This window comes from Drosophila ananassae, chromosome 2R (assembly GCF_017639315.1).
Source record: "Drosophila ananassae strain 14024-0371.13 chromosome 2R, ASM1763931v2, whole genome shotgun sequence".
Taxonomy (NCBI): Eukaryota; Metazoa; Arthropoda; class Insecta; order Diptera; family Drosophilidae; genus Drosophila; species Drosophila ananassae.
Genome location: NC_057928.1, coordinates 9,973,808 through 10,000,000, shown reverse-complemented (window position 1 = coordinate 10,000,000; position 26,193 = coordinate 9,973,808). Strand labels below are relative to the sequence as shown.

The following is a 26,193-nucleotide window of genomic DNA, read 5'->3' as shown; positions in this document are numbered from 1 at the left end:
TTATGCGCCAGTTTCTAAAAATGATCTAATAATTAGATTCTACTCTGTACTTTTTCAAACCTTTTTGGTTAATTTTTATCAAGATCCCTAAACTTTTCTATTATTCATTCTATTGTTTTATTTAAACTTCTTGCTAACCTTATGGAATCTCCCTAAATACTACAAATATTTGCATAACATCTGGAATTTCCCTAGTGTTCAATAAGTGGGTTTTTTAGTAGCAGTTTAGATAATACAAATCCCACTCTGATTTAATAACTTAATCATATGGATCGCTATCATCTGACAGCATTTGAATAATTATAAAAGAGTGTTTAAGAAACCCCCAAAAAACCCCCTATCTTCACCCTGCCTCTTATAATTTATACGATTTAAAAAGCAATTAAAATTATAATAGATACTGATCTGAAATCTTGTATTTTGTAGGAGGTTTGCATTTATCGGATGCAAACTATACAGGCTTTCCACATGAAATCCCTCGACTGGACCGATATTGGCTACAACTTCCTGGTGGGGGGCGATGGCCAGATCTATGTGGGACGTGGCTGGCACATCCAGGGTCAGCATGTGCGGGGTTATGGTGCCATCTCCATCAGTATTGCTTTTATTGGAACCTTTGTGAATGTGGAGCCACCAGAGCGACAGATCGAGGCAGCCAAACGGTTGATGGAGGAGGGAGTTCGGTTGCACAAATTGCATCCTGATTATCACATCTATGCTCATCGCCAGTTAAGTCCCACCGAGAGTCCTGGACAGAAACTGTACGAGCTGATGAAGCATTGGCCTCGATTTACCCAGGATATTACTTCATGTAGGCTTATTAAAAACATTTTATTTAGTCAATTATTTACCTAACTATTTATTTTTAGTGCGTCTTCTCAGTAATGAAACCTTGAAGTTTGTAACCCGACCATATTGGCTCGCCCAGCCCCCAACCAAGCCACTGGCTTCTTTGAAGCGTCCTGTAAAAAGCGTCAGATTTGTGTCCACCAACACTGATGTTTGTGTCACCCAAGCTGCCTGCGTCTTCCAAGTTCGATTGCTTCAGAGCTTCCACATCGAAGGGGCAGGATTCGCTGACATCAACTTCAACTTTGTGGTGGCTGGGGATAAGAACATCTATGAGGCCCGTGGATGGGACCACAGCTGCCAATCCTCGAAAGACCAGACGGATATCGATGAACTGGTGATAGCTTTTATCGGCCCACCAAGTGACAATAAAAGCCTGGCTCTGGATCTTATAAAACAGGGCATTAAACTGGGCCACATAAGCAAGGAGCACCTCCTTATTGACGATACAGAAGCATGATTCGGAAAACAGGGTGGGATCAAGGATATCAAGTGCCATCCCTGTGCCATTTCTCAAAGTGATATTAGCTTAAGAAACAACACAAGAACTCATATCGAATAGTCAATCTCCCTCGTATTTATATAGAAATAAACATGATTTTTATTAAATTTTAACAGCATTTCTTATTTTTCCGACTACGACTACAATTTTTTGAAAACAGATTGCGATTCGTGTTTGATTTTAAAACCCTGTTATAACTGGCTTCAACTTAACGATATATTACAGATGACACACTTTGTGCTTACAACAATTGGCTAAATGAAATTCGTAATTTGAAATTTTGGAACGGGAACATGACTACTACATAAAACTTAGAAAATTATGCTACAGTTAGTGAGACGCTATCCCGCTGATTAATGGTCCAAGATACGCATGTTTCCGGAGACGATCTTGTTCTCCAAAATGGCGCCGGCGGGGATATCGATACGATCACCATGGTTGGCAATGATGATCACAGTGCCCTGGGAAGTAAAAAAAAACAATCAGTATATAAATCTTGTTTTTTTTTTTTTAAAGCTTACGCGGAGAGAAACGCCACGTCCAAAAGTCACATCACCGCTCACGGTCAAGTGATCCAGCTCAATAATGTCTGGGATGTTGGCAAATCGGCCCAAGAACTCCTTAACCTTGGAGAAGTGGTTCTCGCCTAGCTTGACCAGCGGAGTGGTGGGGAACATGCGCTGCGGCGACATCACCAGGCTGCCGTTCTTCAGGGTATAGAGATTTGACATGACCAGCAGCAAATCGGAGGATTTCTTCACGGGCAAGAAACGAGAACGAGGCACATTGATGCCGATGGCGCCATCGAAACACTTCATGGCAGCACCCACAGCCGTCTCCAACTGGATGACACGGGTTCCGTTCTCCAGAGTCTTGTTGTTCACGATGATCTCCATGTTCAAGGTGCGCTCGCGCAAGACACGATCAATGGCTGATGGAGAAAATAAAAGAGCAGCATTTTAGGCACTTGTTGCGATTAAAAAAGAAGGTAGACACTCACCAGACAGGTTAGCCCAAATGTTGTTGGTGTTGAAGAACTTGAAGGTCTTCACGGACTTGAAGTCATCCACGTGCTCCTTAGGGACCTGAGCGATTTCCAGCAGGCGCAGTTTGTTCTCCATTTGGATGAGAGTACCACCCTGAAAGAGTAGAATTTTATCACATTAGTTCAAATATTTTAATAAGTTTAGGCAGAGACCCACCTTAACGTCAGCACGGGTCTTGTCGGTGACCTCCATAACGAACTCCACTGGGGTGGTGGCTCGCTCCTCGCCCACCAGCTTGTTGAGGATGTTCAGGTCAACGGTGGCGCCGAGGTTATCGATGTTGGACAAGAAGCAGTACTCACGGCCCTCGTCAATGAACCTCTTCAGCAAGCCAGAGTTGCGGAAGGTGTCGTAGAAGTCACCGTGACCAGGAGGATACCAACTAAAAGAAAACATCACAATTAATATAGTTAAAAATCACAAAAATAAATAACTTACGCCTCCATGTCCTTCTCCACATCAAAGTCCTTGGCCACTGGCAGGAAATGTTCGCGACTGATGCGCGGGAAGCAGCTCTGGTTGAAGGTGTGGATCTGCACTCGGAAGCCCTTGTACTTGCGGACAATCTTCTCTGTGTCCTCATCGGTGTTGAAGGAGTTCATCAGGACCAGTGGGACATTGGCATCGTAGGTCTTGTTCAGATGCTCGATTTGCTGCACCGTGAGATCGAGGAAAGTCAAATCCGAACGCACGGGAATCACACTCTTGGGACCATGGCAACCCATCGAAGTGCCCAGACCACCGTTCAGCTTGATGACCACCAACTTGTCCAACATGTTGCGGATCTAAACATAAATAGAACTATCAGTTTCAAGAAGTCAAGACCTTATGCTATTTCTGATTGTGTTAAAGAGCAGAGGAGTTGGTTAAGCTGCAGTGATAGCCGAATTTTATTAGGATTTGTTACTACAGCGCCAGTGATTAAGAACTAAAGCAAACTAAAACACAAAAACAAGGTTCAACATCTAAATAAAGCGTCCAAAGCCCAATTAGGTTAGAGTCTAGCCAAGATCCCTTGGCAATTATACAATATATAGAGTAGTAGGAGCAACTGCGAGAGAAAAATACGGTTGCGAGAGCCGCGAAGCGTAGAAATGTTGGTAGGGGAAAACGCTTTACCTCATTCTAGGTGCGATACACATAGTATTGATGTATAGTATTTATAGGCAGACATTAGCCATATTCAGTTTTCAAATCAAAGAACATGAAAGTATGCAAAGTTGGTAAAAAAAACAAATTAAGATAGTTTCTTGTATATCATCAGGTGAGTTCGTTTCGGTATCAGTATCGGGGTGATTCTGTGGCGGGATATTATGGATGTTTATTTTCTATTTGAGGGGCGGCAGGCCCTCTGCATACCTGCTCGTTTTTGGGCGACTTCAGGTTCGAGTAGTTCATCACGGCGTTCTCGGGCAGCTTCTGGATTTTGTTCCAGTCCAGGGCAGGACCCTCTGCAAAAAATTAATTGAAATTAAAGACTTTCTTTAAATAATAAATATATTTACTTACCCTCCTGAAGGAAGCGACCGAAGAGGTCCGCAAACCGTCCCATCTCCGCCTTGAGAGCTGGCTGGCGCGCCGGCTCCGTGGTCTTCAGCAGCCTGTCCACATCGTTCTCCAGCAGACGCAGGGCATCCCGCTTGGTCACCTCGTGGAACTCCTTCGAGTCGGATGGGACTCTCTGGTGGCCGCGCACCTGAAAAAAAAAATATTAATTCATAAGTTACACTCGGAGAAACTTTTGAGCCAGATCGATTAGGGTGGCCAGCAAAGCGCATCCGTCAGATGCACTCAAGTGACAAAATTAGTGGAGGAAGCGCTGACAAAATCGCTGCTTGGCTGGCGTAAGTTTCAGGCCCAATTTCAGGCCTCGGCTGCCAAGACAACAAGTGATTCAGTTTTATTCCAAGCCCGGCGATGACGAGACGTTGGCTGGTAGTGAGCTTGCTGCTATATTTGGGAGCCCAGGAGGCCTCCACGGGCGTCATGGACAACTTCAGTGACGGGCTCAAGGTGGCTGGACAGATGTTCGGTATCAATACGGCCGCCGACGTGGCCAACTTGGTGGCTAAAGCATTCTCGGGCAAAAATCCACAGCCCTCGCCCAATCTCATCAACTTTTTGCCCCTCCAGTGGCTGACACCGCAGGGAAACAATGAGGGGGCGGATCAAGAGGACCAGGAGGATCAATCCAAGCAGGAGACGGAGCCTGAAAACGCCCAAGAGGAACCGCCAGTGGAGAACAGCACCAGGCGGCCACCCAAGCAGGGATTCGATACCGTCCAAATGTTCACGAATATGATGCGAATGGTGGGCTTCGACACCCGAAAGCTGGGAGCTCTGGCCTTAAACGCCATCATAATGGTGGCCCAGGCGGTAGGTAGTAGGGAAAGTGATGAATCATTAACTAAATCCCAATCATCTCCAGATCGGCAGTACCATAATGCAAGCTACCCGGGGTGGGGCCTCCCTCGATGACCCAGAAGCCCTCTACGAACACAATGAACACCAACCCCGTTCCCTGTCCATTGGAGCGCCCATTGATTGGTTCCTTCAGCGGAAAGATGGTCACAGCAAGAGATTACTGAAGGAAGTCATGGATCGGGAACTGCCGGAGAGGATCGTGGACCTGATTTCGGAGAAGGAGGGCCCAGGAAAGGGACAGAAGGCCGGATGCATGAAGCTTCTGATGTGTAAGAGTCAGCCGATTATCTGGGGCATGCAGGACTCCCTAAAGAAACGCATAGCTGGAGAACCGGAGGAGCAGGAGGACACCGATAGCTTTTTCAACAAGAAGATCTTTTACAAGTATCTGCCCAGTCTGGAGGACTTTCGGGAGCACAGTACCAACTGTGAGACCAGATTCCACGAGGAGTGTCCTAGAAATGCCACCACAGGAAGATATCTCTAAAATTATTCCATTTAATCTCTCTTTTGGCAAGAATTGTTTGTTCTTTTAAACGTAATAACTTTTTAAAAATACACTTCAGCAATAAAAATAGTTTTAGAAACCAATTGCGTAGTTGGAACTGAGCTTGATCATCATATTTAGTAAACAATTAAACGGCTTAATGATCAGTTCGACATTCGGATCGAGTCAAGGATGATGGCAGAGATAAGCCACCACCACGATCCGGGATTGGGAGCTAAGCTGGAAACTAATGTCCCAACGACCTCTAAAAATGCAAAAATTTGCGTTTGCAAATTGTGTAACAATTTAAAGTCAACTACCGTGTTCTTTATCGCGCCCCCGAAACTGATAGCTAATCTGTATGTTTTATAAAACCTCATCGTGGCTTTACAACTCCTCCAATCTAATCAAAAATTGCAAAATCTTTGTTTTATTTTTCGTCATGTTTGGTATTAGAAATTCCAGGCCCTGATAGGTCAATTATTTTGATACTAACTAAACTATTTCTGACGAAATAATAGTGACAGAATAGTTTTCTTTTTCTTATCACAGTTTCGTGTTCTTGAACTTTTCGTAACAACTTAGAACCCATCGAATGCCTTGAATGATTCGAATGATTTATGGAACCTGCAATCGTAAAATGTCTTTAATAGATTTCAAAGACCAATATTTACAATTTATGTGGTGTGGCTCGGCGGCATTGACATTCAGCCAAGGTGGCCAAAAGCTATTACCAACACAACCTGGCCAATATAAACAACTAAACAAACTTAAGATCAAATAAAAACAGTGCCGGTTAATATAATTTTTAGGGGAATATATTGTAACAATTGGCATTACTTTGGTTGGAGCCTTGTCAGTCAAGACTGACAATTGCAATCGGTCTTATGCAAAATAATTGCTGTAATCGCTTTTATTTCGCTTTTTTTATTTCAGAAATCATCATTACGCAAAGCTGAATAATAAGCCGAGGGTTGAGTGAAGAGCACATGCCACGCCCACCACGGCGCCAGAGGAGATGACAGAGGCGATTGCATGTGGGTTATTTATATAGACACCACATCAACCCAGCGATGAGACACACAAACTGCGATAAGCCAAAGTCAGAGGGCAGGTGTTTGAACTTCGGAAGGTCACCCATGTTGCTGAGATAATTGGCTAACAATCTTTTCAATAGTTTATTTCAGCTTCTTCTGTTTCTGCACAGAGATACATTGCTGTTTTGTATCTCAGAGATACATTGCAAACTTTTTCAGATAAGATACTATCTTTGACATCTGTTCCTTCCTTCCGTTTAATTGGAAGTTTCAAGCAAAAGTCTTTCAAACACTTTTAATAAAAATGTTTTCCGGATATCTACAAAAGGTGTGAAAGGCAACACCTAGTATGTTTTATAAACTTTACACTCCTTAAAAAATAATACTATACATATTATAACATTTAAGTTTATACATATAAACTTTTTTATATCATCTTTCAGATCTTGGCCTATATATCGCCTTACAAGGGTTCTGTGGTGTGGGGAATTCGTAAACAAATTCGGGAACTTACGCCGGCACGCTGAAGCAACACATCAATGGGTCTTATGCCGGATGTCATTGTGCTTTGGAAATCACTAATCTCACAGTATTATATTAAAATTTAATATGTTTTTAGCTAGAACGGCGATAGGGCGGCGGTTAGACGGATCGAAGCTATCTGGTCGAGGGTGCAATTGAAAATAAAGCCTGGGTTCCGAACGAATTTGAATTTCAATACGAATTTTTCCAACACGCGTCGTCGTCGTCGTCGTCGCCGGCGCTGGCAGATTAACGTCGGCAGCGGCAGAAACAGCACTGAGGAATTGTAGCGACAATTGAAGCCAGCACAGCAACAAGTGATAATGCCAGTGATGCGAACCAAGAACCCAAAAGGCTTAACAAATAAAAGCTAAAAATAATAATAACATAATAATAATAATAATAATAATAATGATAATAAAATTTTATTTATTTTTTATTCATTTTAGACAGAATAAAATCTTAAAAAATACTTATTTATGATATAATATTATTAATTATCATATTTTATTGTTTTTATATATAGTTAAAAAAAAAAATGCCAACTAGCCACCGCCAAAGGCTGCCAATTGGAGTGTGTGTGTGTGCAAGTGTTGAGCAAAACAAAAAATTAAACAAAACAACGGCACTTAGGGAATGGGGAGCAGAGGGAGGCTTGATGATAGACCGGAGAGGAAGATACGAGTGTACGGAGCTTGCGGTCAAGTGGTAGAGAAGAGGAAGAACCATCACGAAAGCCGCGGGCGCTTATCAGAATCTGGGTGGTGGAGGGGGGAAAAGAAGAAATAACAAAACGAACAACTCTGTTACTACCTTTTTCGGGGGCATGAACACTGATAAGCCATTAGATAGCCTGAACAGAGATATTCCGTGATTTTATCAACTCATAACAAATACGCGGATTTTTCGGCCAAATACACACACACACACATACACACAAGTCCACCAATGGGGCCAACTGAAGGCGACACATGCCGCCTGTACTTGGAGGTCACTTGAAGGTTAGCGCCTAAGCAAATGCAAGAGGCGCACCACAAAAGGGGGAAAACCTGTCGAACGACACACAATTGGCGTCAAAAGGTAAAGGAGAGCCCACTGGAACCGGCATATTGTTGTGTTTGTTTTTGTTGTCGCTGCACTGGAATGCAAGCTGCACTTGAGAGACGGATTAACAGAGACTCGAGAATGCGGCTAGAAAATATGATTTTTATATTTAAATTTTAACTTTAGACTGACCTGGGCTTCATGGGGCACATCCAACATTATTTCTAATAAATTAATTAGTAATTAAGCGTCACTAATTTACTTAATGTTTGCGTTGCACACAAACAAACACACACGCACGAACGCAGAGAGCAGGAAGTTGGCGAGTCGAGAGAGAGACCGCTTTTGACGCTGTTTTCCAATAAACTGTGGTTCGTTTTTTGTTTGGATACACGACAGATGCCACGGCACTTATATCCGAAGTCCCCAACAGTAAGAACGAGCCCCAACGAGCACAGCGATATTAATTTATTGAGGGTAATTTTAAAAACGATCTGAGCGTCGTTCTCCGCCTGCTTCTTCTTCGCTATCAGCTGATGCGCTTAACAGTGCACGGCTGTCCGCTAACAGCACTCTGTAATGCAGTCAGCTGTCAAAACAAAGTGTGAAAGAGAGCGGAGTGGAAAACAACGCAAAACAAATCATTGAAGCCATATTTTTCGCTAAAAAATTACAATAAAGTGTTTTTAGTTAAATCATGGGTATCTTCCTCTCCTGCTGCGGCCAGAGTGCCGAGGAAACAAACCTCATGCCATCGCAGGTGGGTCGAGAGAAAGAGAAAATAAAGCAACCTAAGCGCACCCCAATTAGGATACACTGAAAACAAATAATAGTTAAAACAAAGGATAATGTTATATGTTCGTTTTTTAGGAGGAGCGAAGGCAGCAGCAGTTGGAGGCAGCGGAAAAGCGTCGCCAGGAAAACGAGTCCAGAGGCATTAAAAATGTAGAGAGTGTCCGACGACAGCAGCAAAGGGCGGAGGATCTGGAACGCCGCGAGGAGGAGGCCGCCCGACAGGGTCAAGGTCAGGCAAACCTGAGAGTAAGTTCCATTTCATCCCACAAAAACTATAGATTTAAACATATAACTTAATTTATTTCCAGTGGCAGACGAGCTAAAAGAGAATCGGAAATTGCCATTAATATGCTGTGGTGGTTGCTTGGAAAGCATCTACCACCTCCTGATAATTGTCAAGGACATGGCATTTTATATTTATCCGTATTTATACTGTGCTGTATATATACACTTTGTTTTAGATCTTTGATCTTGTCTACTGTTTGTAAATTCCACCTCATAGCACTCTCAGAGTTTTCTAGCAAACGCGACGTCTGTGAATCGAAATTTTCTACCAAATAAAAGACCAAATTGCTATCAGTGATGAAGACCTTAAAGATAATATTACTTGATCTAGTTGGAAGGGTTATCCTCTAATATCCTCCATATTTTAATGTGTGTCATTCCTTTTATTGTTACTAACAAATAATATTTAAAATCGGAAATAAACAATCACAGTTGAAACATTTCTAGCTTCGAACATCGTTTTTCTTTTGGCTTCAATCAAAATTGTCGAAATTTTGAAATCGAAATCAAAGTTATATTTCAAACAAATGGTATTATTTAGATATAAGGCTTATATTTTTCGAATGTAAGTTAAATTAAAGTTAAAGTTAAAAAGTTTTCTGTTTCTTGAACTGATAATATTATTCTTAAAAAAACCTGTGTTTTTTTCAAATAAAAACACATATTTATTTATTTTTAAATTACTGTAAGGTATAAGTTTTGGCGCGATAATTTTTTAACGCCACCTGGTAACACTAGCCGGGGGTGGCAATGGGGGTGGTAGAATGGGATTGAATTTTGATTGCATTCCAAGGCCGAGCAATGAAAACTCGCTAATTGACAGACAATCTCTTATACGAATAAACACTACCCGGTCCTTTTCCACTGTTTACACCCGTAATCTGCGCGTTATCATCAGCTGGAGCTATTCAGGGACCATTGCTGATAACATGAGTGTATGATTACCGCCTGCAGGCCGAGCCGCATCAAAATTATTCCCTCATTCATTAGCGGTCATTCGTCGCGGAATCTCCACCGTAAAATAGCCGGAAAAATGTCGAAGCGGGTGCTATCCATCCAGAGTCATGTGGTCCATGGCTACGTAGGCAACAAAGTGGCCACCTATCCACTGCAGGTCTGCTATCCACCTTTAAGGTTAAGATCTCGGAAAATTCCATTAACCGTATTATCTATTTCCACCACCAGTTGCTTGGGTTCGATGTGGATCCACTGAACTCCGTGCAGTTCTCCAATCACACAGGCTACAAGACCTTCAAGGGCCCTGTTTCCAACGAAAAAGAATTGGGTAAATAAACTAATAATTTAGTATTAAGATTAAACTTTGTACCTTAATTAACTTTAACCTCTAATCTGTTACAGCCACTATTTTCGAGGGATTGGAGCAGAACGAATTGCTTCCACTTTATTCACATCTGCTGACTGGTTACATCGGTAATCCTCTCTTCCTCCGCCAGGTGGGGGTCATTCTGAAGAAACTACGGGAGGCGAATCCTGGTCTGGTCTACGTGTGTGATCCGGTAATGGGCGACAACGGAGAGCTGTATGTGCCCAAGGAACTCTTGCCAATTTACCGGGACGAGATCATTCCCCTGGCGGACATAATTACCCCGAATCAGTATGAGGTGGAGCTCCTCACCGAAAAAGAGGTTCGCAGTGAGGAGGCTGTGTGGGAGGCCATGGATTGGTTCCACAAGCGAGGCATCAAAACAGTTGTGATTTCCAGCAGCGACCTCGGCCAGCCGGGTGTTCTCCGGGCATTCCTGAGCCAACAGAACGGACCCCGTTTGGCCATCGACATCCCGAAGCAGGGCGGCAAGGATCTGGTCTTCACAGGCACCGGAGACCTCTTCGCATCTCTCTTCTTAGCGCACAGCTACGGATGCGGGGACGTAGCCACCGCCTTCGAAAAGACCATCGCCAGTCTGCAAGCTGTTATCAAGAAAACCGTGGCTGCTCTGCCCAATGGAGGAGATGGTCCTATCAAGGCCGCTGAACGGGAACTGAAGCTAGTCCACTCGAAATCGGAGATTGAAAAGCCCGAGGTGCTGTTGAAGGCGCAGCGACTCAACTAGGGAGGCAAAGTTATATGCTAAATGAAATGAATACCTTAAATAGCCTACCTTAATTACAATGAAGAGATTCCGTACAGAAGGCTCTTGTATTCCAAGACGAGCAGCACAAATCAACGATTACCTTAAAAATAATGCATAAATATATATACAAATTTACACGTTTATTTTGTTAGAAGAGGACAATAATCTTTATAATCATATCAGCTTATTAAACCTATAAGATGTGTACTCATTGATTAAAATAGTGTGTGTATTGTCGTGTGTTCTTAATATGATTATTGTCAACTAAAAAGTTATAATCCAGACATAAATATTTAATTTACGGTGATGCTTTTGATACCTTTTTGTGGAACTATTATAACTATTACTTATACAAATATATATGACATTTAAAGGCTTGTTTGCATTATGATATGATAGCCATTGTATATCATGGAGTGGCATTTTGTTGACATCTTAAAGAAGTACCTCGTCATGGGTCTTGCTCTCGGCACACACCTGGGGCCTATAAAAAGCCAAACTGGTAAACAATGTCGAAAATAGTACACAGAAGATATGTGGCTGCCGGTTATCTTTATGGCCTGTCTAGCCATCGCAAGTGGATCAGTTGCCGAGGCTCCCGTGGAGCAGGCATTCGTTCCCCGATATAAACCAGTGGCCGAGAGCAAGCGCCAGGATCTGGAGTTGCCCGCTGAAGGTGAACAGCCCAGACCACCAGTGGCTGAAAAAAAGCCCTGGCGACGTGTAGAGTATAGTTACGATGCGGTTAACACGGCTGCATGGCCAGCCCCTTCCGCTCCAGCTGCAATCTTGTCGATTCTCAATCCTTTACTGGCTCCGGGACTACTACTTCTAGGCGTTAATCTGGGAGCACTGCTTTACATGCTTCTCGGTCTGCTAGGACTGGCTCCTCATAAAAGCACCGCCAGGTTCAGTTCCGAGCCCAGACCCAACTCCTGGCACTCGGACGAGATCCTCTACACACATCCGCGTCGACAAAATCAGCACAATGAGGGCAAGGAAACGGCCGTATATTTTTAGTTAAAGCGCTTAACGCAATACTTTCTTTCAACTTATCCAAAACGTATAAAATAAAAATGAAAACGTACATAAATAAATTCAAAGTACAAAACTAAAAGCGAACGGTCAGTGTGCTATCTAATATCTAATGTTAATAGCGGTGGATATTACGAATATTTCCCGGTCCGAGTGCCTCGGACACTTAACAAGGCCCCCCCCTTTATTTTTTCAAGCGGAACGATGCCGCCCGATTGAATTTGACGACAGGTGGTTCTTTAGTTGCCGATCCGAGTGGTTTCCGAGCAAGTGTGGAACTGCCTCCTAAAGCTGAAAGTATATAAATTATTGGAATCAAGGATGTTTGTGTTTTTCTCAGTGTGATGAACTCACCTTTGGCCACCAGAGCCCGGGGGCTCTTGCGGACATAGTTGGAGGTGAACTTGACATTCTCTTTTGCAATTGAGGCGGCCGCCAGTGTTCGCTTTAGTCCTTGAGCACTAAAGTGATTCGATTTGAGCAGAGCTGAAAAATAAAAGCAATGTGATTACACTAGTGGCATCCAGATATAGTTAGGATTAAGATTTCCGTACCTTTCTTCATCGCGTCATTACTGCCTCGGACATTCTGATCCGAGAGGAGATCGGTGACCATGTGCTGAGGCATTTTCTTGGGCTTGGTTACCGTCGCCGTGATGGGCTTGTAGGTGCCATTAGAAACGCCAAGCACCTGTGTCTCGTTGAGATTCCGCGGTCTCTTGAAGGTCCTGTGCAGGTCATCGGAGTCGGAATCTGTGTCCTGGCTTTCGAACTCCTCCATACTAAGGTGCAGATCGTCGTCGGTGGGCTCTGGCTCCCTTACACGTTTCTTGGCGCTGCCAGTGACACTGGAAATGGCCGGATGCTCATCATCCGTCTTGCCACTTGCCAAGCGCTGGTTCGTCGCCAGAGAGTCCATTTCGACCATTTTGATATTCGCTTCCGAGTCCGCAAACCTCATCTTGCGCTGCAGTCGCTCGTAAACCGACTGTATTTCCGGCGTGAGCACCTGGCCGTCCTCCAAGCGGTCGTAGGCCTGGTTCAGGACTTCACAAGCCACTCGGAAGGATTTCCGCAGCAGGTCGGAGTTCTCAACCAGCTCCTGGTTGATCGCGCTCACGTGGCTGTTGAACATGTTCTGCTTGGCCAACTGCATGTCCAGATCCTTGTACTTAACGTACACGATTAGGATTTGGTAAGCCTTTGCTTTGTTCACCTCCCGTTTCAGGCTCTCCAGTTCCTGGTAGGCGCTTTCCATTTTAGTCCGCCAAGCGGGAAGCTCCTCCTTGTATTTTTCCATTTGATTGTTTAGAGTGCTCATGTAGTTCACGAAGCGGAGATAGTCCTGAAATGAAATATTTTATTTTTTTGTTTAAAATTTTGAAAAGTTCCCGCTCAATCTTTTCTTACGTTACGGTACGTTACGTTACGTGATTGTCTAAAGCGAGTTGGCAGCCCTGGCAAACAAAACAGCTGATGCTGCCAAAACCACATCCACTGCCGTAGCTTATCAACAAATTAATTTAAAAATAATTCAAACAAAATGCTGCGCAGAACGTTGCATTTAGCTGCCTTTGGATTGCGCCAAACAGGAGCAATCCCATCCACATCGAGATACCTGCCGAAACTTCTGGATAACCAAGACAAGATCCTGTGTCGCCTGCAACCCACCCGCGATTACGCAAAGGGCAAGGACAAAAAAAAGGAAAAAGGCGGCAAGGGAAAGCCCGCCAAGGTGGAAATCAATGAGCAGCAGCTGAGGGAGATCCTAAATTTCGATGGACTGAACTCCCAGATGCAAAAGTCCGTCTCCCAAATGAAGGATGACTTCGTAAAGCACCTCTCGCTGCGCTCCACCAGCGGCGCCATCGACACACTGCGAGTCAAGGTGGATGGCCAGGAGCACGAGCTGCAGGAGCTGGCTCAAATCTCACGAAAGAACCCCAAGACCATAATTGTGAACATGATTGCCTTTCCGCAAACCATTCCCGACGTCCTGAAAGCCATCGAAAAGAGTGGCATGAACCTGAATCCCCAGCAGGATGGCACCACACTCTTTATCCCGATCCCAAAGGTCACCAAGGAGCACAGGGAGAATCTATCCAAGAATGCCAAGGCTTTGTTTGTCAAGTATCGCGATGCCATTCGGGGCGTACAAATGGAGCACATCCGGAAGCTGAAGAAGCAACCAGAGTTGGGAAAGGACGATGCATTTGCGGCCCAGGCGCAGGTCACGGCCATAGCGGATCGGTACATTGGAGAGGCGGACAAACTACTGGCCACCAAGCAAAAGGAGCTGCTGGGCGACTAATTACCAAGACTGAGACCCATCCTGTTATCCCAATTCACCAGTTGTTTAAATCACAAATAAATCTAATGAGAGGAACTCAGTTCCGTTTTGGTTAAGAATTTCCACTCACCTCTTGGCAAACGCGCTGATCTATGGACATCAGTTTCCGGAACTCTTCCAGCTCCTTTTTGACGGTCTGTCGGTAGTTGATATTCTTGATCTTGCTGCGCAGGCCGAGAACTCGCTCCTGCAGCTGTTTGGCGGTGGCATATACAGCATCAATCCTGCTGTACCACGCCTGAATCTCGGCAGGATCGAAGCCATTGCTGCCGGCACGCTCCAGCTGCGACACCTTGGCCTCCAGTGTCTTGTTGCGCTCCTTCAGACGCTCGTTCTCGCCAACCACCTCGTCGATCTTCTTCACATAGAACTCGGTGGGCATCTTGGACTTGAGCACATTCTGCTTCAAAGTAGTTCGAATCTTTTTGGCTCTGCTGGCGTACTTCAGAGTGTTGTACGTGTCCTCGTAGGTTAGCGAGCTCATGGAGACGTTGGCCACCATCAGAGTGCGGCAGTTCCCGCCCAACGAATCCTTCAGGATTCTCGTCAGGTTTGAATCACGGTAGGGTATGTGCTTCAAGCCATCCGCCAGTTTGTTGATGCAATTCCCAAGGGCCAAGAGACTTTTGTTTATGCTGGCGCCCTCCTTGAAACGCACACCGATTCCCTTCGTGCTGGCTGCCCGCTCACTGCCCGCCAGATCGATCATCGACAGCTTCACTGTCCGCTTCGTATCGGTCTTACGCTCCGTAATACGTATGTGCACCTGGAAGATGGCATGGGATCGGGAGCTCTCGGCATTGGCGTCTGTTGGGTGTTGAGTTCGGTTTGAATTTCCAAGCGCCAGCATCTTCAGGAGCTCCTCGGCACTGTAGATGGGAGTAAGGCGAAGACCACTGACCACTACGCCGTTGGCGTCCTCGCGTAGCTTCATGGGACCGGTTTTGGTGAGCAGATTCATCACCTGCTCGTTGTAGACCTCCAGATACGAGACACCCACATCGAATTTACGCACATCGTTCTGCATCTGGATCTTCTCGAAGAGATCGCGCATAGTGAGAAAGGTGAGACCGGGACAGGCCTCACTGCCCAGCATGGTGAAGGTTTTTCCCGCACCCGTGGCGCCGTAAACAAACACAGAACAGTTGTACCTTCAAAGAAATCAATCCTTTTATATTTTATCCACGATTTGGCTAATTGACACTCACCCATTGAGTACAGCATCGACCAGCGGCGCCGTACACTCCTCGAAGAGATCCTGGTTGGTGTTGTCTATGTCGAACACCCTGTCGAAGTCCATCGTCAGTTTTTTGTTCATCTTTTTGGTGATGTCGCGGTAGTGCTGCTTGGTGCCCTGGAAGAAGAACTCGTCGTCCTCCTCGTCGGGATCAAACAGCAGCGCCGATCTATCCATAACCTTGACGATGCATCTTTGATTGTGGTTTTCCAGTTCTCGGGAATTGTACGGCCGTACGCGGACCGCCACCTTGATGTTTGTATGCTGTTCCGCCGGCATTTTAAAATCCGACCGCCTTCCCGTTGCCGATTATCTATATACGTTTTATATTTTGATCCTCGATCTCCTTCGACGAATAATTTTTTTTTTGTACAGCCCTGAAGCGAACGTTGTAGTTTGAATCGAGGCTATCGGCGCGTTCGCTTTGTGGGCATCTTTATCCAATTCTCTCTTTGCGCGCTCTTTCGCTTTTTGAACTGTATTTCCAGGGCTGCTGCGCTGCCTATCGATATATGTTTGTGCATAGTTGCAAGGATAAAAAGATGATTTGACGGATAGATGGCCGTTTCATTTATGGTATAAAATATTTAAAAAATTTAGAAATAAAAAGGAAACCAAAAAAACTGCCAATATTGCATTTAACATATAGTTTTATGTAACTATCGGACGCTCCAGAACAGGGTGATTTCAGCCGATAGACCATCAACAGGATGCCTATATAATTTGATAAATTGAAAACGCGCAATCGATGGAAAATGCGCAAATGTTATCGATAGTGCCACCTCCATGAAAGAACCATTTTATTTAAAGCAGAAACAACAAGTTTTAACGCACAGCTCGAAAAACCAGAAACCGACACACAAATAGCAAACGGAAAGACAAATCAAACATAAAATGAGTGCAAAAGTATTATTCGCCTGCTCCAAATGTTTCTCGCGCCATCCGTACGAGGAGCTCTCCTCCGGCCAGCAGCTATGCAAGGTGAAATATAAAAAAAAAGGCACTCCGTCTCGGCACTTCAAACAAAAAAAAAAAAAAAATGCACCGAACCAAACAAAATGCAATATAATTTGTTGGGATGTTTGTGTGTGTTGGCCTGTGATAGCGTTTCCTGGTACACTGGATGCCATCAAAAATGACGCGTTCGCCTTTTGTTTGGCGAAAATTTTGCTGCGCATTTTGAGGCAAAAAAAAGAAAAGAAAAAAAAGTGAAAAGAAATAAGAAGAAGCATGCGTCGCATCGCATCTAACAAATGCCTGTGACTAATAAACAATTGAAACCTGCTATAAACAGAGCTTCAAACACTAAATATAATTAAAAATAAACAAATAAAAAATATTTCAATTTCCACAGGGCTGCCGTGGTTCTACCTCAGTTGTTAAATGTACTTACTGCCGATCGGAGTTCCAGCCCGCCACGTAAGTACGATAATGATAATTATATAGACAGCTATAGTATATGTATTCCTATACCACAGCAAATCACAGAGTGCCTGCAAGAAGTGCGAACACTATCTGGGGAAGTACGGAAAGCCCACCCCCTGCGAATGCTGCAAAATTGTTGCCGCATTCGGCAGTTCAAAGTGCATGAGGTAAGAGGAGATCGTCTACACTTTCTCTCTATCTTAGTTTTTCTACCTGTATGTCCATTGAACGCACAATTCCAGTGTCTTATCAATAAATATTCAACAATTGTGCCTTCAAATTGGTCTATGAATGTAACTTGAATGCACAATGCAATTAAATACAATAATTAACCCCTAGAGAGACTTCCTAGAGATATAATTGTGCCTTCAAAGTACTAAACATTGTAGCTCCTTCAATAGAGTAGTGCTCCTTCCTTTCCCGACAGCAATACAACGTCTCTTATGAACGCAAAACATTTTTCTTCTTCTCTTTTTCTGCCCGCCAATCCAAACCATTCCCCAAAACCGCTCTGCGCCATAGATGCGCCAGCTACGAGGCGAAGTATGGACCGCCAGTGCAGTGCGATGAATGCAAGCTGCGATCAGCCTTTGACAGGCGCGACGAGAACAAAAAGGTATACCTACCAGCACTAGAAAACCGGAGGAACAGCCCACTCTTGGAGAAACTGCAGCCCTCGTTATTAACATAAAAACAACCCTACCCTTAAGCCAAATAAATGTAGATCCTACGCGGAATGAACCATGTTCATCCTATTGTTCATTTCGCACGTTTCTGAGAATCATGTATTTGCGTTCATAAGAGACCGAATGTAGATTAAGATTAGCAACTAAGCCATACCTCTGTGATTTTAAATTTTTGTCAAATATCTCTCTCGCAGGTCAATGGAAAATTGCTCTGCTGGCTGTGTACCTGTGCGTATAAGCGAGCGCTGCTTAAGGCGCAGCAGGAGGGCCGAATACCCATGTCCAAGAAGAGGCCGCATGAAAAGTCCTCGTCGTCCCACAGAGACAGCGCCTCGGCCAAGAAACCATCACGCAGTGAGATCGGCAAAAGTGGTAGCGGTGGTAACAGTACCGGCGGCGTAAATGCAGTCAGTGGAGCCGGCTTGGATCTGCCCGACAAGATATCGCGCGGAAATGGTGGAAACGGGACCATCGCAGCTCCAGCTGCCATTACAGTTGACACCAACTCGTCAGATCACGTGGTGGCCATTACATACCTCAAAGAGCGCATTGCCAGCCTTGAGAAGCGGCTGAACCAAAAAGACAAAGAGTTGCTGGAGAAGGATAAGCAGGTAATACAGCTTTTAAATAGTAAATGGAACATCTTGATACAACGAACTCTATTCTAGTTGACTGAACTCAAGGGCAAGAACTTCGAAAAGGAGAACGACATGCGCAACAGACTGAAGGAAGTTGAACGGCTGCATGACATGAAGGTGGATAACCTGAACCGTAAAATCGCCTCATTGCTGAAAGACCTGGCCACGCTGAAGAAGAGCAGTAACAAGGAGAAGAAGGGTGCCAGCAAGGCGGAGAAGGAGGCCATTAAACGGGAGAATCTTTCGCCCAAGGAGGAGATCCTGACGCCCAAGGAAGAGGTCAAGACTCCCTCGGAACCGGCTGATTTGGACAAGGACGAGAAGAGCCGTGATCGCGAGGAGGAGCGAAGCGAGCCGGAAGATCGAGCTAGCGTTCGTTCGCGTTCGGCATCTAGCAGCAGCCCCACACCCTCGTCGAACTGAGAGATCCTACTCCAGTTGGTGGTTGGTTGTGTGCGGCTTGCAACATTTCAGGATGTGCTTAGTCTGTTGCTGAGCTCGATTAGTTATTCGCTATACAAATTTATATTTTTGTACTTCTGCTTTAATTGTAATATAGTTTTACAATATTGTTTAATATCACTTTTTATGTCGATCATCCATCCCTCCTCTGCTACCCAAGCCAGCCCCATGCCCGCCCTATATGTTCATACCTTTCAATCGTCATCATCAGTTAGAAAATGTATTTTGATAGGCTCAACTTAACGAATTCTTCTTTAGTTTAATTCACGATGGAACGACATAAAGCCAAGAGCATTGTTTACATCTTAAGAAATACAAAAGTTGGGAAAGAACCAAATGGTGATTCAACAGTTTGTTTTATATTTAAAATAAATCTGATAACAATAACGTTGCTGCTGCTGCTAGTGCGGTTTGGGCTTGTGGCCGTCCACGTAAAAGTTCCTGGTGGCCTTCGGCAGCTCCAGTTCCATTCCCTCCATGCTCTTCTCTAGCGTTATTTGGCAACCGAGCCGAGAGTTCTCCTTCAGGAATGGCGCCATGTCCAGCAGGTCGTCCTCCTTTTCATCGGCATCGTTTAGCTTTTCGAGAAAATCGTGTTGCACGTAAACGTGGCAGGTGGTGCAAGCTAAGGAAGCCTCACAGGCTCCCTCCATTTCAATGCCATGGCGATGGGCCAAATACAGAACATTGTCACCCACCTTGCCCTGGACCTTGGTGCGTTTGCCGTCCTTGTCCACATATGTGATGTTTACTCTGTGCCGGAAAGATTAGTTACATTAATTGGTTTTAATAAGAAACTATTTAACTCACATTTCATCAGGTGACTTGGGATCTTGCCACTCGTATTCCCCATGCCGCAGTTCTGTAATTTCATAATATCAGTTGGATTTACGATCTGATAAAAATACAAATTCGAGGACTTCCTTGGGAAATCTGAATAACTCACGTGTCGTGGTGTGTAGAGCATTGATGGGTGTGTAAAAGGCGGGCTTGGCAATCTGCTTACTAATTAATTTGCAGGTATTATGAACTGCGGACCGCCTCAGAAGTAAACAAAACATTTTTGAGGTTACAGTGTCATCTAGAGATGGGATTATTTCCGGAAAACCTTTTCAAGGTTGAAGTATTATATTATTATCTTTGTTTATAGTTTTCTGTTGATGTTTATTAATCAAACTCTGTTATTATTTATAAATTAAATTTTTAATTTCCCCGCAAATAAGTGTTTCATGCTCCGATAGTTACACCTTAAAAGCTGTGACATAATTCCATAGACCTATCGATATTTTGGCGGACTTTCATTTAAAATTCAAAAAGTTTATTTTCCACCTGGGGAAATACGAGCTAAAGCTCTCTTTTATTAAGATTGACATCTGGGGACCTAATTTACATACATATTAACCCCATAATGGAACAAAGAAAAGCAACATGTTAACTTTTAAGGGGAGATAAAAAAGATGATTTACTGAGACATTCAAATTACTTTATTAATACTTGATTCGATTAATCTTAAAAATGGGATTGGACTTTAAAATGTAGCTAATAATAAATGAATAAATATAGTACGATGCGTGCGTAATTTTCGTGACATTTTTTGGTGCAACGATAAACGAGAGTCTTTGGAAATCACTTGGCTGTTGAAGCTGCTAAACTTGGCTGCTCTTTACTTGGAGTCTGGAGCCGGAGCAGCTGCCTCCTTCTTTCCATTACCATTCAGGAAGAGATCAGATGGACCCACATGCTTGATAGGAATCACACGCTCCTTGGTCTCCTCCTTGGACACAAGTGGAGGGACTGTTATGTTAAGTACTCCATCCTCCGACAAAGTGGAGGCAATGGCATCGGCGTCGAACTCCTTGGACAGCGGATAGCGACGTACAAAGTGCCGGAACACATGACCATGCTCGTCCTCTCGTTCCTCGTGCTTCCCTTCGACCACGATGCAGTCGTTAACCAGCTTAACGCTGATCTCTCCTGGCTCGAAGAGGCCCACATCCAAGTGCACCTCGAAGTTTCCTTGCTTGTTGAGGGGACCACTCACACCCAGGGCGCCCAACTCTCCGCTATGCTTTTTGGCCACCAGGTGATGGGCATGGGCACCCATCCGGGCAATCAGGCCCAGGGTGTGCAGGTCCAGATCATGATGCTGCCGTGAATGCAATCGCCGATATAAGCGGTTTGGGAACATATCATGCCCGTAGTACATGGAGTCCGGGGAATCCAGATTCAAGACAAATGGAATATCTGGCATTTTTTCTCGTCTCAACTTCTTTTTGGGTTTCTATTCAGATTCTGTATCTGGCGGAAGTTCGATGAACCGACGACCTGCTTACTTTTTAGAGTTCCAAGGGTTGATTTTCCAGGGGGGTGACGGCAATTTTCCGCTTCCTGCTGCACAATTATTCACCTTGACTTTTCCGACGAAATGTGGAGTTTCAGCATTGGGTTGCCCACTTTTATAGCCACCGCCAGAATCCCATTTCGAAGAGAGAGCTTTAAATTTACGATAAAAAGAACATTCTACACGCGTAAAACCGTTGTCTTTTTGAAGTGTTGGAAAACGACGATGAAAGCTTGAAAGCGTTGTGGTATAAGATTTTCAAAAACGATTTACGAAAGTTATAATATAATGAAGGAAAATATGTTTCAAACACCTGCTTTTCCACAAACTATTAGAATATTTATTGAGAACTCAGAAACCCCGAAAAAGTGGGTGAAAAGACGTCGTCCCTTTCTGGGAGCAAAGCTTTCCCCGCCCAAACCGCAGACAGCATTCGAATTTGATCTCTTTGATCTTCGGCTAGACAGTGGAGCCTCCCTACCATAATCTTACTGATACACTTGCGAATAGATAAAACAAAATTACATTATAGGACGAGCTTCCTGTAGATCATACAGTAAGCACTGTCTGTCAGATGACACTAACGATTCTAATTTGAAATTCAAAGTGAAATCGGATAGAACTGGGGGCCTCAAGCGGCGCCGATCCCAGCGGACAATTAGCGGAGAATCTTGAGCGTCGGCGCTGAAAGCTAAAAAAGCAAACAAAAACGACAACCACAATAATCAGACTCCGATAAGCCGAGCCGACGGAGGCAAACAAAAAAGAATAAATGGATCTGCTGGGACCGGCCGGGAAATCAGTTGTGATTCAGCTGGCAAATCAGGCGAAGTACAGATTCCGACCCTTAGAGACGATGGCCACCTACGAGCAGGTTAAGGATGTTCCCAACCACCCCGAGATCTATCTGATCGATGTCCGGCGACCCGATGAACTGAAGGAAACTGGTAGCATCCCGGCCAGTCTGAACATTCCTTGTAAGACTTAATAGCTTCTTCCTAATCTGATATTAAGAAATAGTGTCTTCTTATAGTGGATGAACTGGAAAGGGCCCTGAATCTGGACAGTTCCGGTTTCAAAAACAAGTACGGTCGACCCAAGCCGGAAAAGAATACCAAAATAATATTTTCCTGTAAATCGGGCAACCGGGTCCTGGAGGCCGAAAAAATAGCCAAAACTTTGGGATTCACAAAGTGAGTTTTTTGATATTTATTATAAGATATTTTCATTAATTATATACCTTTTCAGTGTGATAATTTACAAGGGATCCTGGAAGGACTGGGCCCAAAGGGAAGGCCTCTGAGCAATACTAGTTTCTTAATCCTATTGTGTTAAAATGGTTTTTCTTTTAAATAAATTTTGAAATAAAGTATGAATCTCTGTGTCTGACTGGAATATAGCAAGCAATGATTTAAATTAAAAATTCAAAGTAAAAAAAATACGTTTTTAAAATGTCTATATTGGAGTCTGCTGGAAGCTTTATTGCTTCTAAGCTGAAAAATCAAACAAAATTTATTTTCCGTCCATTTGCTTCAATAGTCACCTACGATGAGGTGAAGGATGTGCCCAACAAGCCGGAGATTTGTCTTATAGATGTTCGGCAAAGGAAGGAACTCGAGGAAACTGGAAGAATTCCTGCCAGTATTAACATACCCTGTGGGTATTATATCACTTATTTGCCAACAAAAAATAAAAATAAATGTATTTATTGTAGTGGACGAACTGGAAGAGGCCCTCACTCTCGAAAGAGCCAACTTCAAACTCAAATACGGTCGAGCCAAGCCCCAAAAGGACACAAAAATTATATTTTCCTGTAAATCAGGAAGACGTGCTGAAAAGGCCGAAAAAATTGCCAAAGCTTTGGGATACACCAAGTGAGATTTTTAGTTAAGAATACTACTAATTCTAATTATATTTTAATTCCAAATATTTTCTTAATTTTTTAGCCTCTCACTTTACGCCGGAGCTTGGCTCGATTGGGCTAAAAAAGAGGACCTATAAATAAAAAATTAAATTTAATTTCTTAACTACACCCATGGTTAAGCTTTGCAATCCAAATACACCCATACACTCGCAAAAAAACCAGCCACTCTCTATTTAATTTTGAATTTCTTACCGCGCATGACCGTAAAAAACTGACCTAACCCAACAAAAGACGAGAGAGAACTCCGTTTATCCGGCAAATAAAACGTAAATAAACTCCGTAGAGAGTTCTGGTGGCATCAGGAAATTTTGAAAGAGCCATATAGCAACCCCTGAGTTAAATGCCATTGCCCGATTTCAGTCAAAGCGGAAAATTGCATCAGAAAAAGGCGAGGAAAATTCGAGAGGCTACGAGAGACCAGAATCGAGAAATTTCTCTCGGTGCTGTCGTTGGGTATAAATAGCAGTCTACGGAGCGCCGGGCGCACAATTCAAAACAAAAAGTCCAAACCGACGGATAGCAAGTCGCTAACGAGAAACAAGAAACTACAATTTCACAAGTTATTTGGCAAATTTCAAAGAATCACTTGAGAGTTACCTGATATTTCGTCACAAAAACCAAGAATTGCAAAATAAAATCAGACAAGATGCGTTCTCTACCGATGTTCCTGCGTATGGCGGAGGAGATGACCCGCATGCCCCGGATCTCTTCGCCATTCCATGCCTTCTTCCACGAGCCACCGGTCTGGAGTGTGGCTCTGCCGAGGAACTGGCAGCAGATCGCCCGCTGGCAGGAGCAGGAGTTCGCCCCGCCGGCCACCGTCAGCAAGGAGGGCTACAAGCTCACCCTGGACGTCAAGGACTACAACGAACTGAATGTCAAGGTCCTGGACGAGAGTGTTGTCCTGGTGGAGGGAAAGTCCGAACAAAAGGATGACGAGCATGGTGGCTTCAGCTCTCGTCACTTCCTGCGCCGTTTCGTCCTGCCGGAGGGATACGAAGCGGACAAGGTCACCTCCAGCCTGAGCAGCGACGGAGTCCTCACCATCAACGTTCCAAACCCACCGGCTGTCCAGGAGGCTCTCAAGGAACGCGTGGTTCCCATCGAGAAGACCGGCGAGCCGGCCAAGAAATTGGAGGCCGAGTCCAACTCGGAGGCTACCAAGAAGTAAGGATGGATTCCACTGAACTGAAATAAAAGCTAGTGAACCCCAGAAGATATAGAAGTAGTTCCATTAGACGTAGTTTCCATTAATTTTTAAAAAATATGTTAAAAATGACTGAATCTGACTGAAGAATTGGTTAAATTTTAGCTTTTCTGAGAAAAATAAATATTTTAAAATTAATTACTGAGCAATAACTTTGTGTTTTAATTATAAAAATAGTAATTAATTTTTAATCTTACTTTTAAAAATAGTTTATTACAAAAATAAATCATAATCCCTACCTTAGAAGAAAGGAAAAATTTAATAAACAGCCAGAATACTTTCATTTTTCTGGTGTCTTTTATTTTCTGGCACCTTGGCCCCTAGTGTTGGGACTATTTCCACGCCCACCTTTTCCGCCTGCTTCCTTGTTTTCGAGACGCCGTGACGTAGCCACTTGACGCTGATCCAACTGGCCGTGCAGTTGCCTTTTTGGCCTCGCCTTCACCGCTGCACTTGTCCGCTCCGCTCCGATTCGTTGCGATCCCCATCCGATGCGCCTCGTCCGGATGAGTCATCGAGTCAGCTATCCGCCATTGGGCATCCGCATCCGGCGAGGCCAGTCGGTCATCTATAAAAGAACTGGCGGCGGCGGCGACAAATTTTATAAGAATTTCGGACTCGAACGCGAACGAATCCCGTCAAGAAATGTCGCTGGTGCCCACCACATATCGCGATTTGTCGCGGGAATTGGACCGACCACGTCCCATCTACCAGCCTCCGTATGATTTTCAACTCTATCCGTATCTGTGGGACGATCCCCGGGTCTGGTGGCCGGCCCACACCAGCAGGAGTGACATGATGCGTCCGCTGGACGAGCTGGTGACCCGACGGGTGAGGAACCAGCTGATCCAATCGACGCCCTACGACTGGTCCTATCCGATGAGATGGGACAACTACTATTCCGGTGAACGGGTCCATGTGGATGAGAAGGGATTCCGTATCGACATCGATGTCCGGCAGTTCCATCCCCATGAAATAGTGGTCAAGACCAACGACGACTACATCATCGTCCAGGGTAACCATAACCGCCGCAGCGAGGGCTCCAACGGACTGGTGGAGCGTCACTTTGTTCGAAAGTATCTACTGCCCCGGGGCTACAATGCCAACGAGGTGATCTCGGACATCTCCTCCGATGGTGTTCTGACCATCAAGGCACCTCCGCCGCCGCCAGCCAAGTACTATGCTCCCGGGGAGCGATTGGTCCGTGTCCATGAGACGGGCAAGCTGGCCCTGCCCTGGAAATAAGCCCCAAGGCCCAGGCAGAGGAGGCGGAACAGAAGCGCCAAACTCAAGGTGAACTATTTTCAGATGAGAACAAGTGCAGCCGAACACTTAGATTGGATTCAAGCATAAATAAAATACAAAATGTACTCGTAGGTAATATATACACTCAGATATAAAATGCGCAATAAATATTTGGTAGAAACAAGTGGGGGTCTATAATGGTGGGTCCAAGGCCTAGTCGGGGTATGGATTATTATTTTCCCAATGGGAGGAGGTCCAAGCTATACATTTGTACCTTTTTATACCCTTGCAGAGGGTATTATAATTTTGGTCAAAAGTGTGCAACGCAGTGAAGGAGACATCTCCGACCCTATAAAGTATATATATTCTTGATCAGGATCACCTCCTGAGTCGATATGAGCATGTCCGTCTGTCCGTCTGTCCGTCTGTCCGTCGGTCCGTCTGTCCGTCTGTCCGTCTGTCTGTTTCTACGCAAACTAGTCTCTCAGTTTTAAAGCTATCGAGTTGAAACTTTGCACACATCCTTCTTTCCTTTGCAGGCAGTATATAAGTCGGAACGG

General features: G+C 44.4%; 15 protein-coding genes across 20 annotated transcripts in view; 11 read left to right on the top strand and 4 right to left on the bottom strand.

Annotated features, from left to right (window-relative positions):
- Positions 1-1,464, top strand: part of LOC6493549 (peptidoglycan-recognition protein LF) — a 2,036-nt gene extending 572 nt beyond the window's left edge. The window contains exons 3-4 of the mRNA XM_001957943.4: positions 427-811; positions 870-1,464. Coding sequence (XP_001957979.1) covers positions 427-811; positions 870-1,309 — 825 coding nt within the window. The 3' untranslated portion in view covers positions 1,310-1,464. The remainder of the gene's footprint in view (positions 1-426; positions 812-869) is intronic.
- On the bottom strand, positions 1,404-8,241 carry LOC6506383 (UTP--glucose-1-phosphate uridylyltransferase). Of its 4 annotated transcripts, none has more exons than XM_014909241.3 (9): positions 8,104-8,241; positions 3,907-4,093; positions 3,757-3,848; positions 3,517-3,522; positions 2,836-3,182; positions 2,554-2,779; positions 2,352-2,490; positions 1,873-2,282; positions 1,404-1,812 (listed from the first exon to the last, which is right to left on the bottom strand). In XM_014909241.3, exons 1-9 carry the CDS (start codon positions 8,128-8,130, stop codon positions 1,705-1,707), a joined length of 1,542 nt encoding a protein of 513 aa, XP_014764727.1. In that variant the 5' UTR covers positions 8,131-8,241; the 3' UTR covers positions 1,404-1,704. The 4 variants fall into 4 exon arrangements, with proteins under 4 accessions (XP_014764727.1, XP_001957980.2, XP_014764726.1 ...); XM_001957944.4 differs by lacking the exon at positions 8,104-8,241 and adding an exon at positions 6,860-7,041; XM_014909240.3 differs by lacking the exon at positions 3,517-3,522.
- On the top strand, positions 4,244-5,406 carry LOC6493550. The gene is made up of 2 exons (XM_001957945.3): positions 4,244-4,773; positions 4,826-5,406. The coding sequence occupies exons 1-2, from the start codon at positions 4,315-4,317 to the stop codon at positions 5,306-5,308; spliced, it is 942 nt and encodes a 313-aa protein (XP_001957981.1). The 5' UTR covers positions 4,244-4,314; the 3' UTR covers positions 5,309-5,406.
- Positions 8,242-8,315: 74 nt separating the features above from the next.
- Positions 8,316-9,435, top strand: LOC6493551 (small VCP/p97-interacting protein). The gene is made up of 4 exons (XM_001957946.4): positions 8,316-8,388; positions 8,602-8,671; positions 8,782-8,952; positions 9,015-9,435. Exons 2-4 carry the CDS (start codon positions 8,609-8,611, stop codon positions 9,027-9,029), a joined length of 249 nt encoding a protein of 82 aa, XP_001957982.1. The 5' UTR covers positions 8,316-8,388; positions 8,602-8,608; the 3' UTR covers positions 9,030-9,435.
- Positions 9,436-9,709: 274 nt separating this feature from the next.
- On the top strand, positions 9,710-11,457 carry LOC6493552 (pyridoxal kinase). The gene is made up of 3 exons (XM_001957947.4): positions 9,710-10,105; positions 10,177-10,276; positions 10,351-11,457. Exons 1-3 carry the CDS (start codon positions 9,929-9,931, stop codon positions 11,061-11,063), a joined length of 990 nt encoding a protein of 329 aa, XP_001957983.2. The 5' UTR covers positions 9,710-9,928; the 3' UTR covers positions 11,064-11,457.
- A 161-nt stretch (positions 11,458-11,618) lies between these two features.
- Positions 11,619-12,201, top strand: LOC6493553. The gene has a single exon (XM_001957948.4). It carries the CDS (start codon positions 11,619-11,621, stop codon positions 12,102-12,104), a length of 486 nt encoding a protein of 161 aa, XP_001957984.1. The 3' UTR covers positions 12,105-12,201.
- Positions 12,074-16,199, bottom strand: LOC6506381 (kinesin-like protein KIF18A). Its single transcript, XM_001957949.4, has 5 exons — positions 15,677-16,199; positions 14,539-15,619; positions 12,674-13,463; positions 12,474-12,605; positions 12,074-12,410 (listed from the first exon to the last, which is right to left on the bottom strand). Exons 1-5 carry the CDS (start codon positions 15,982-15,984, stop codon positions 12,304-12,306), a joined length of 2,418 nt encoding a protein of 805 aa, XP_001957985.1. The 5' UTR covers positions 15,985-16,199; the 3' UTR covers positions 12,074-12,303.
- On the top strand, positions 13,571-14,504 carry LOC6493554 (ribosome-recycling factor, mitochondrial). Its single transcript, XM_001957950.4, has one exon. The coding sequence runs from the start codon at positions 13,662-13,664 to the stop codon at positions 14,427-14,429; it is 768 nt and encodes a 255-aa protein (XP_001957986.1). The 5' UTR covers positions 13,571-13,661; the 3' UTR covers positions 14,430-14,504.
- A 256-nt stretch (positions 16,200-16,455) lies between the features above and the next one.
- On the top strand, positions 16,456-19,264 carry LOC6493555 (protein FAM76A). 2 transcript variants are annotated; one of them, XM_001957951.4, is made up of 6 exons: positions 16,456-16,686; positions 17,060-17,124; positions 17,184-17,297; positions 17,653-17,746; positions 18,011-18,427; positions 18,485-19,264. In XM_001957951.4, exons 1-6 carry the CDS (start codon positions 16,600-16,602, stop codon positions 18,875-18,877), a joined length of 1,170 nt encoding a protein of 389 aa, XP_001957987.1. In that variant the 5' UTR covers positions 16,456-16,599; the 3' UTR covers positions 18,878-19,264. The 2 variants fall into 2 exon arrangements, with proteins under 2 accessions (XP_001957987.1, XP_014764443.1); XM_014908957.3 differs by lacking the exon at positions 17,653-17,746 and having other exon boundaries at positions 16,544-16,686.
- On the bottom strand, positions 19,238-20,024 carry LOC6506380 (adrenodoxin-like protein 1, mitochondrial). Its single transcript, XM_001957952.4, has 3 exons — positions 19,863-20,024; positions 19,727-19,778; positions 19,238-19,669 (listed from the first exon to the last, which is right to left on the bottom strand). The coding sequence occupies exons 1-3, from the start codon at positions 19,975-19,977 to the stop codon at positions 19,318-19,320; spliced, it is 519 nt and encodes a 172-aa protein (XP_001957988.1). The 5' UTR covers positions 19,978-20,024; the 3' UTR covers positions 19,238-19,317.
- A 353-nt stretch (positions 20,025-20,377) lies between these two features.
- Positions 20,378-21,369, bottom strand: LOC6506379 (heat shock protein 67B3). The gene has a single exon (XM_001957953.4). It carries the CDS (start codon positions 21,165-21,167, stop codon positions 20,580-20,582), a length of 588 nt encoding a protein of 195 aa, XP_001957989.1. The 5' UTR covers positions 21,168-21,369; the 3' UTR covers positions 20,378-20,579.
- A 433-nt stretch (positions 21,370-21,802) lies between these two features.
- Positions 21,803-22,633, top strand: LOC6493556 (rhodanese domain-containing protein CG4456). The gene is made up of 3 exons (XM_001957954.4): positions 21,803-22,234; positions 22,291-22,450; positions 22,506-22,633. The coding sequence occupies exons 1-3, from the start codon at positions 22,030-22,032 to the stop codon at positions 22,558-22,560; spliced, it is 420 nt and encodes a 139-aa protein (XP_001957990.1). The 5' UTR covers positions 21,803-22,029; the 3' UTR covers positions 22,561-22,633.
- A 75-nt stretch (positions 22,634-22,708) lies between these two features.
- LOC6502845 (rhodanese domain-containing protein CG4456) lies at positions 22,709-23,341 on the top strand. Of its 2 annotated transcripts, none has more exons than XM_001957955.4 (3): positions 22,709-22,913; positions 22,972-23,131; positions 23,204-23,341. In XM_001957955.4, exons 1-3 carry the CDS (start codon positions 22,709-22,711, stop codon positions 23,256-23,258), a joined length of 420 nt encoding a protein of 139 aa, XP_001957991.1. In that variant the 3' UTR covers positions 23,259-23,341. The 2 variants fall into 2 exon arrangements, with proteins under 2 accessions (XP_001957991.1, XP_044570633.1); XM_044714698.1 differs by having other exon boundaries at positions 22,972-23,143; positions 23,204-23,239.
- Positions 23,341-24,526, top strand: LOC6493557 (heat shock protein 22). Its single transcript, XM_001957956.4, has one exon. It carries the CDS (start codon positions 23,828-23,830, stop codon positions 24,350-24,352), a length of 525 nt encoding a protein of 174 aa, XP_001957992.1. The 5' UTR covers positions 23,341-23,827; the 3' UTR covers positions 24,353-24,526.
- Positions 24,527-24,938: 412 nt separating this feature from the next.
- Positions 24,939-25,817, top strand: LOC6493558 (heat shock protein 27). Its single transcript, XM_001957957.4, has one exon. It carries the CDS (start codon positions 25,034-25,036, stop codon positions 25,631-25,633), a length of 600 nt encoding a protein of 199 aa, XP_001957993.1. The 5' UTR covers positions 24,939-25,033; the 3' UTR covers positions 25,634-25,817.
- The last annotated feature ends 376 nt before the right edge of the window (positions 25,818-26,193 follow it).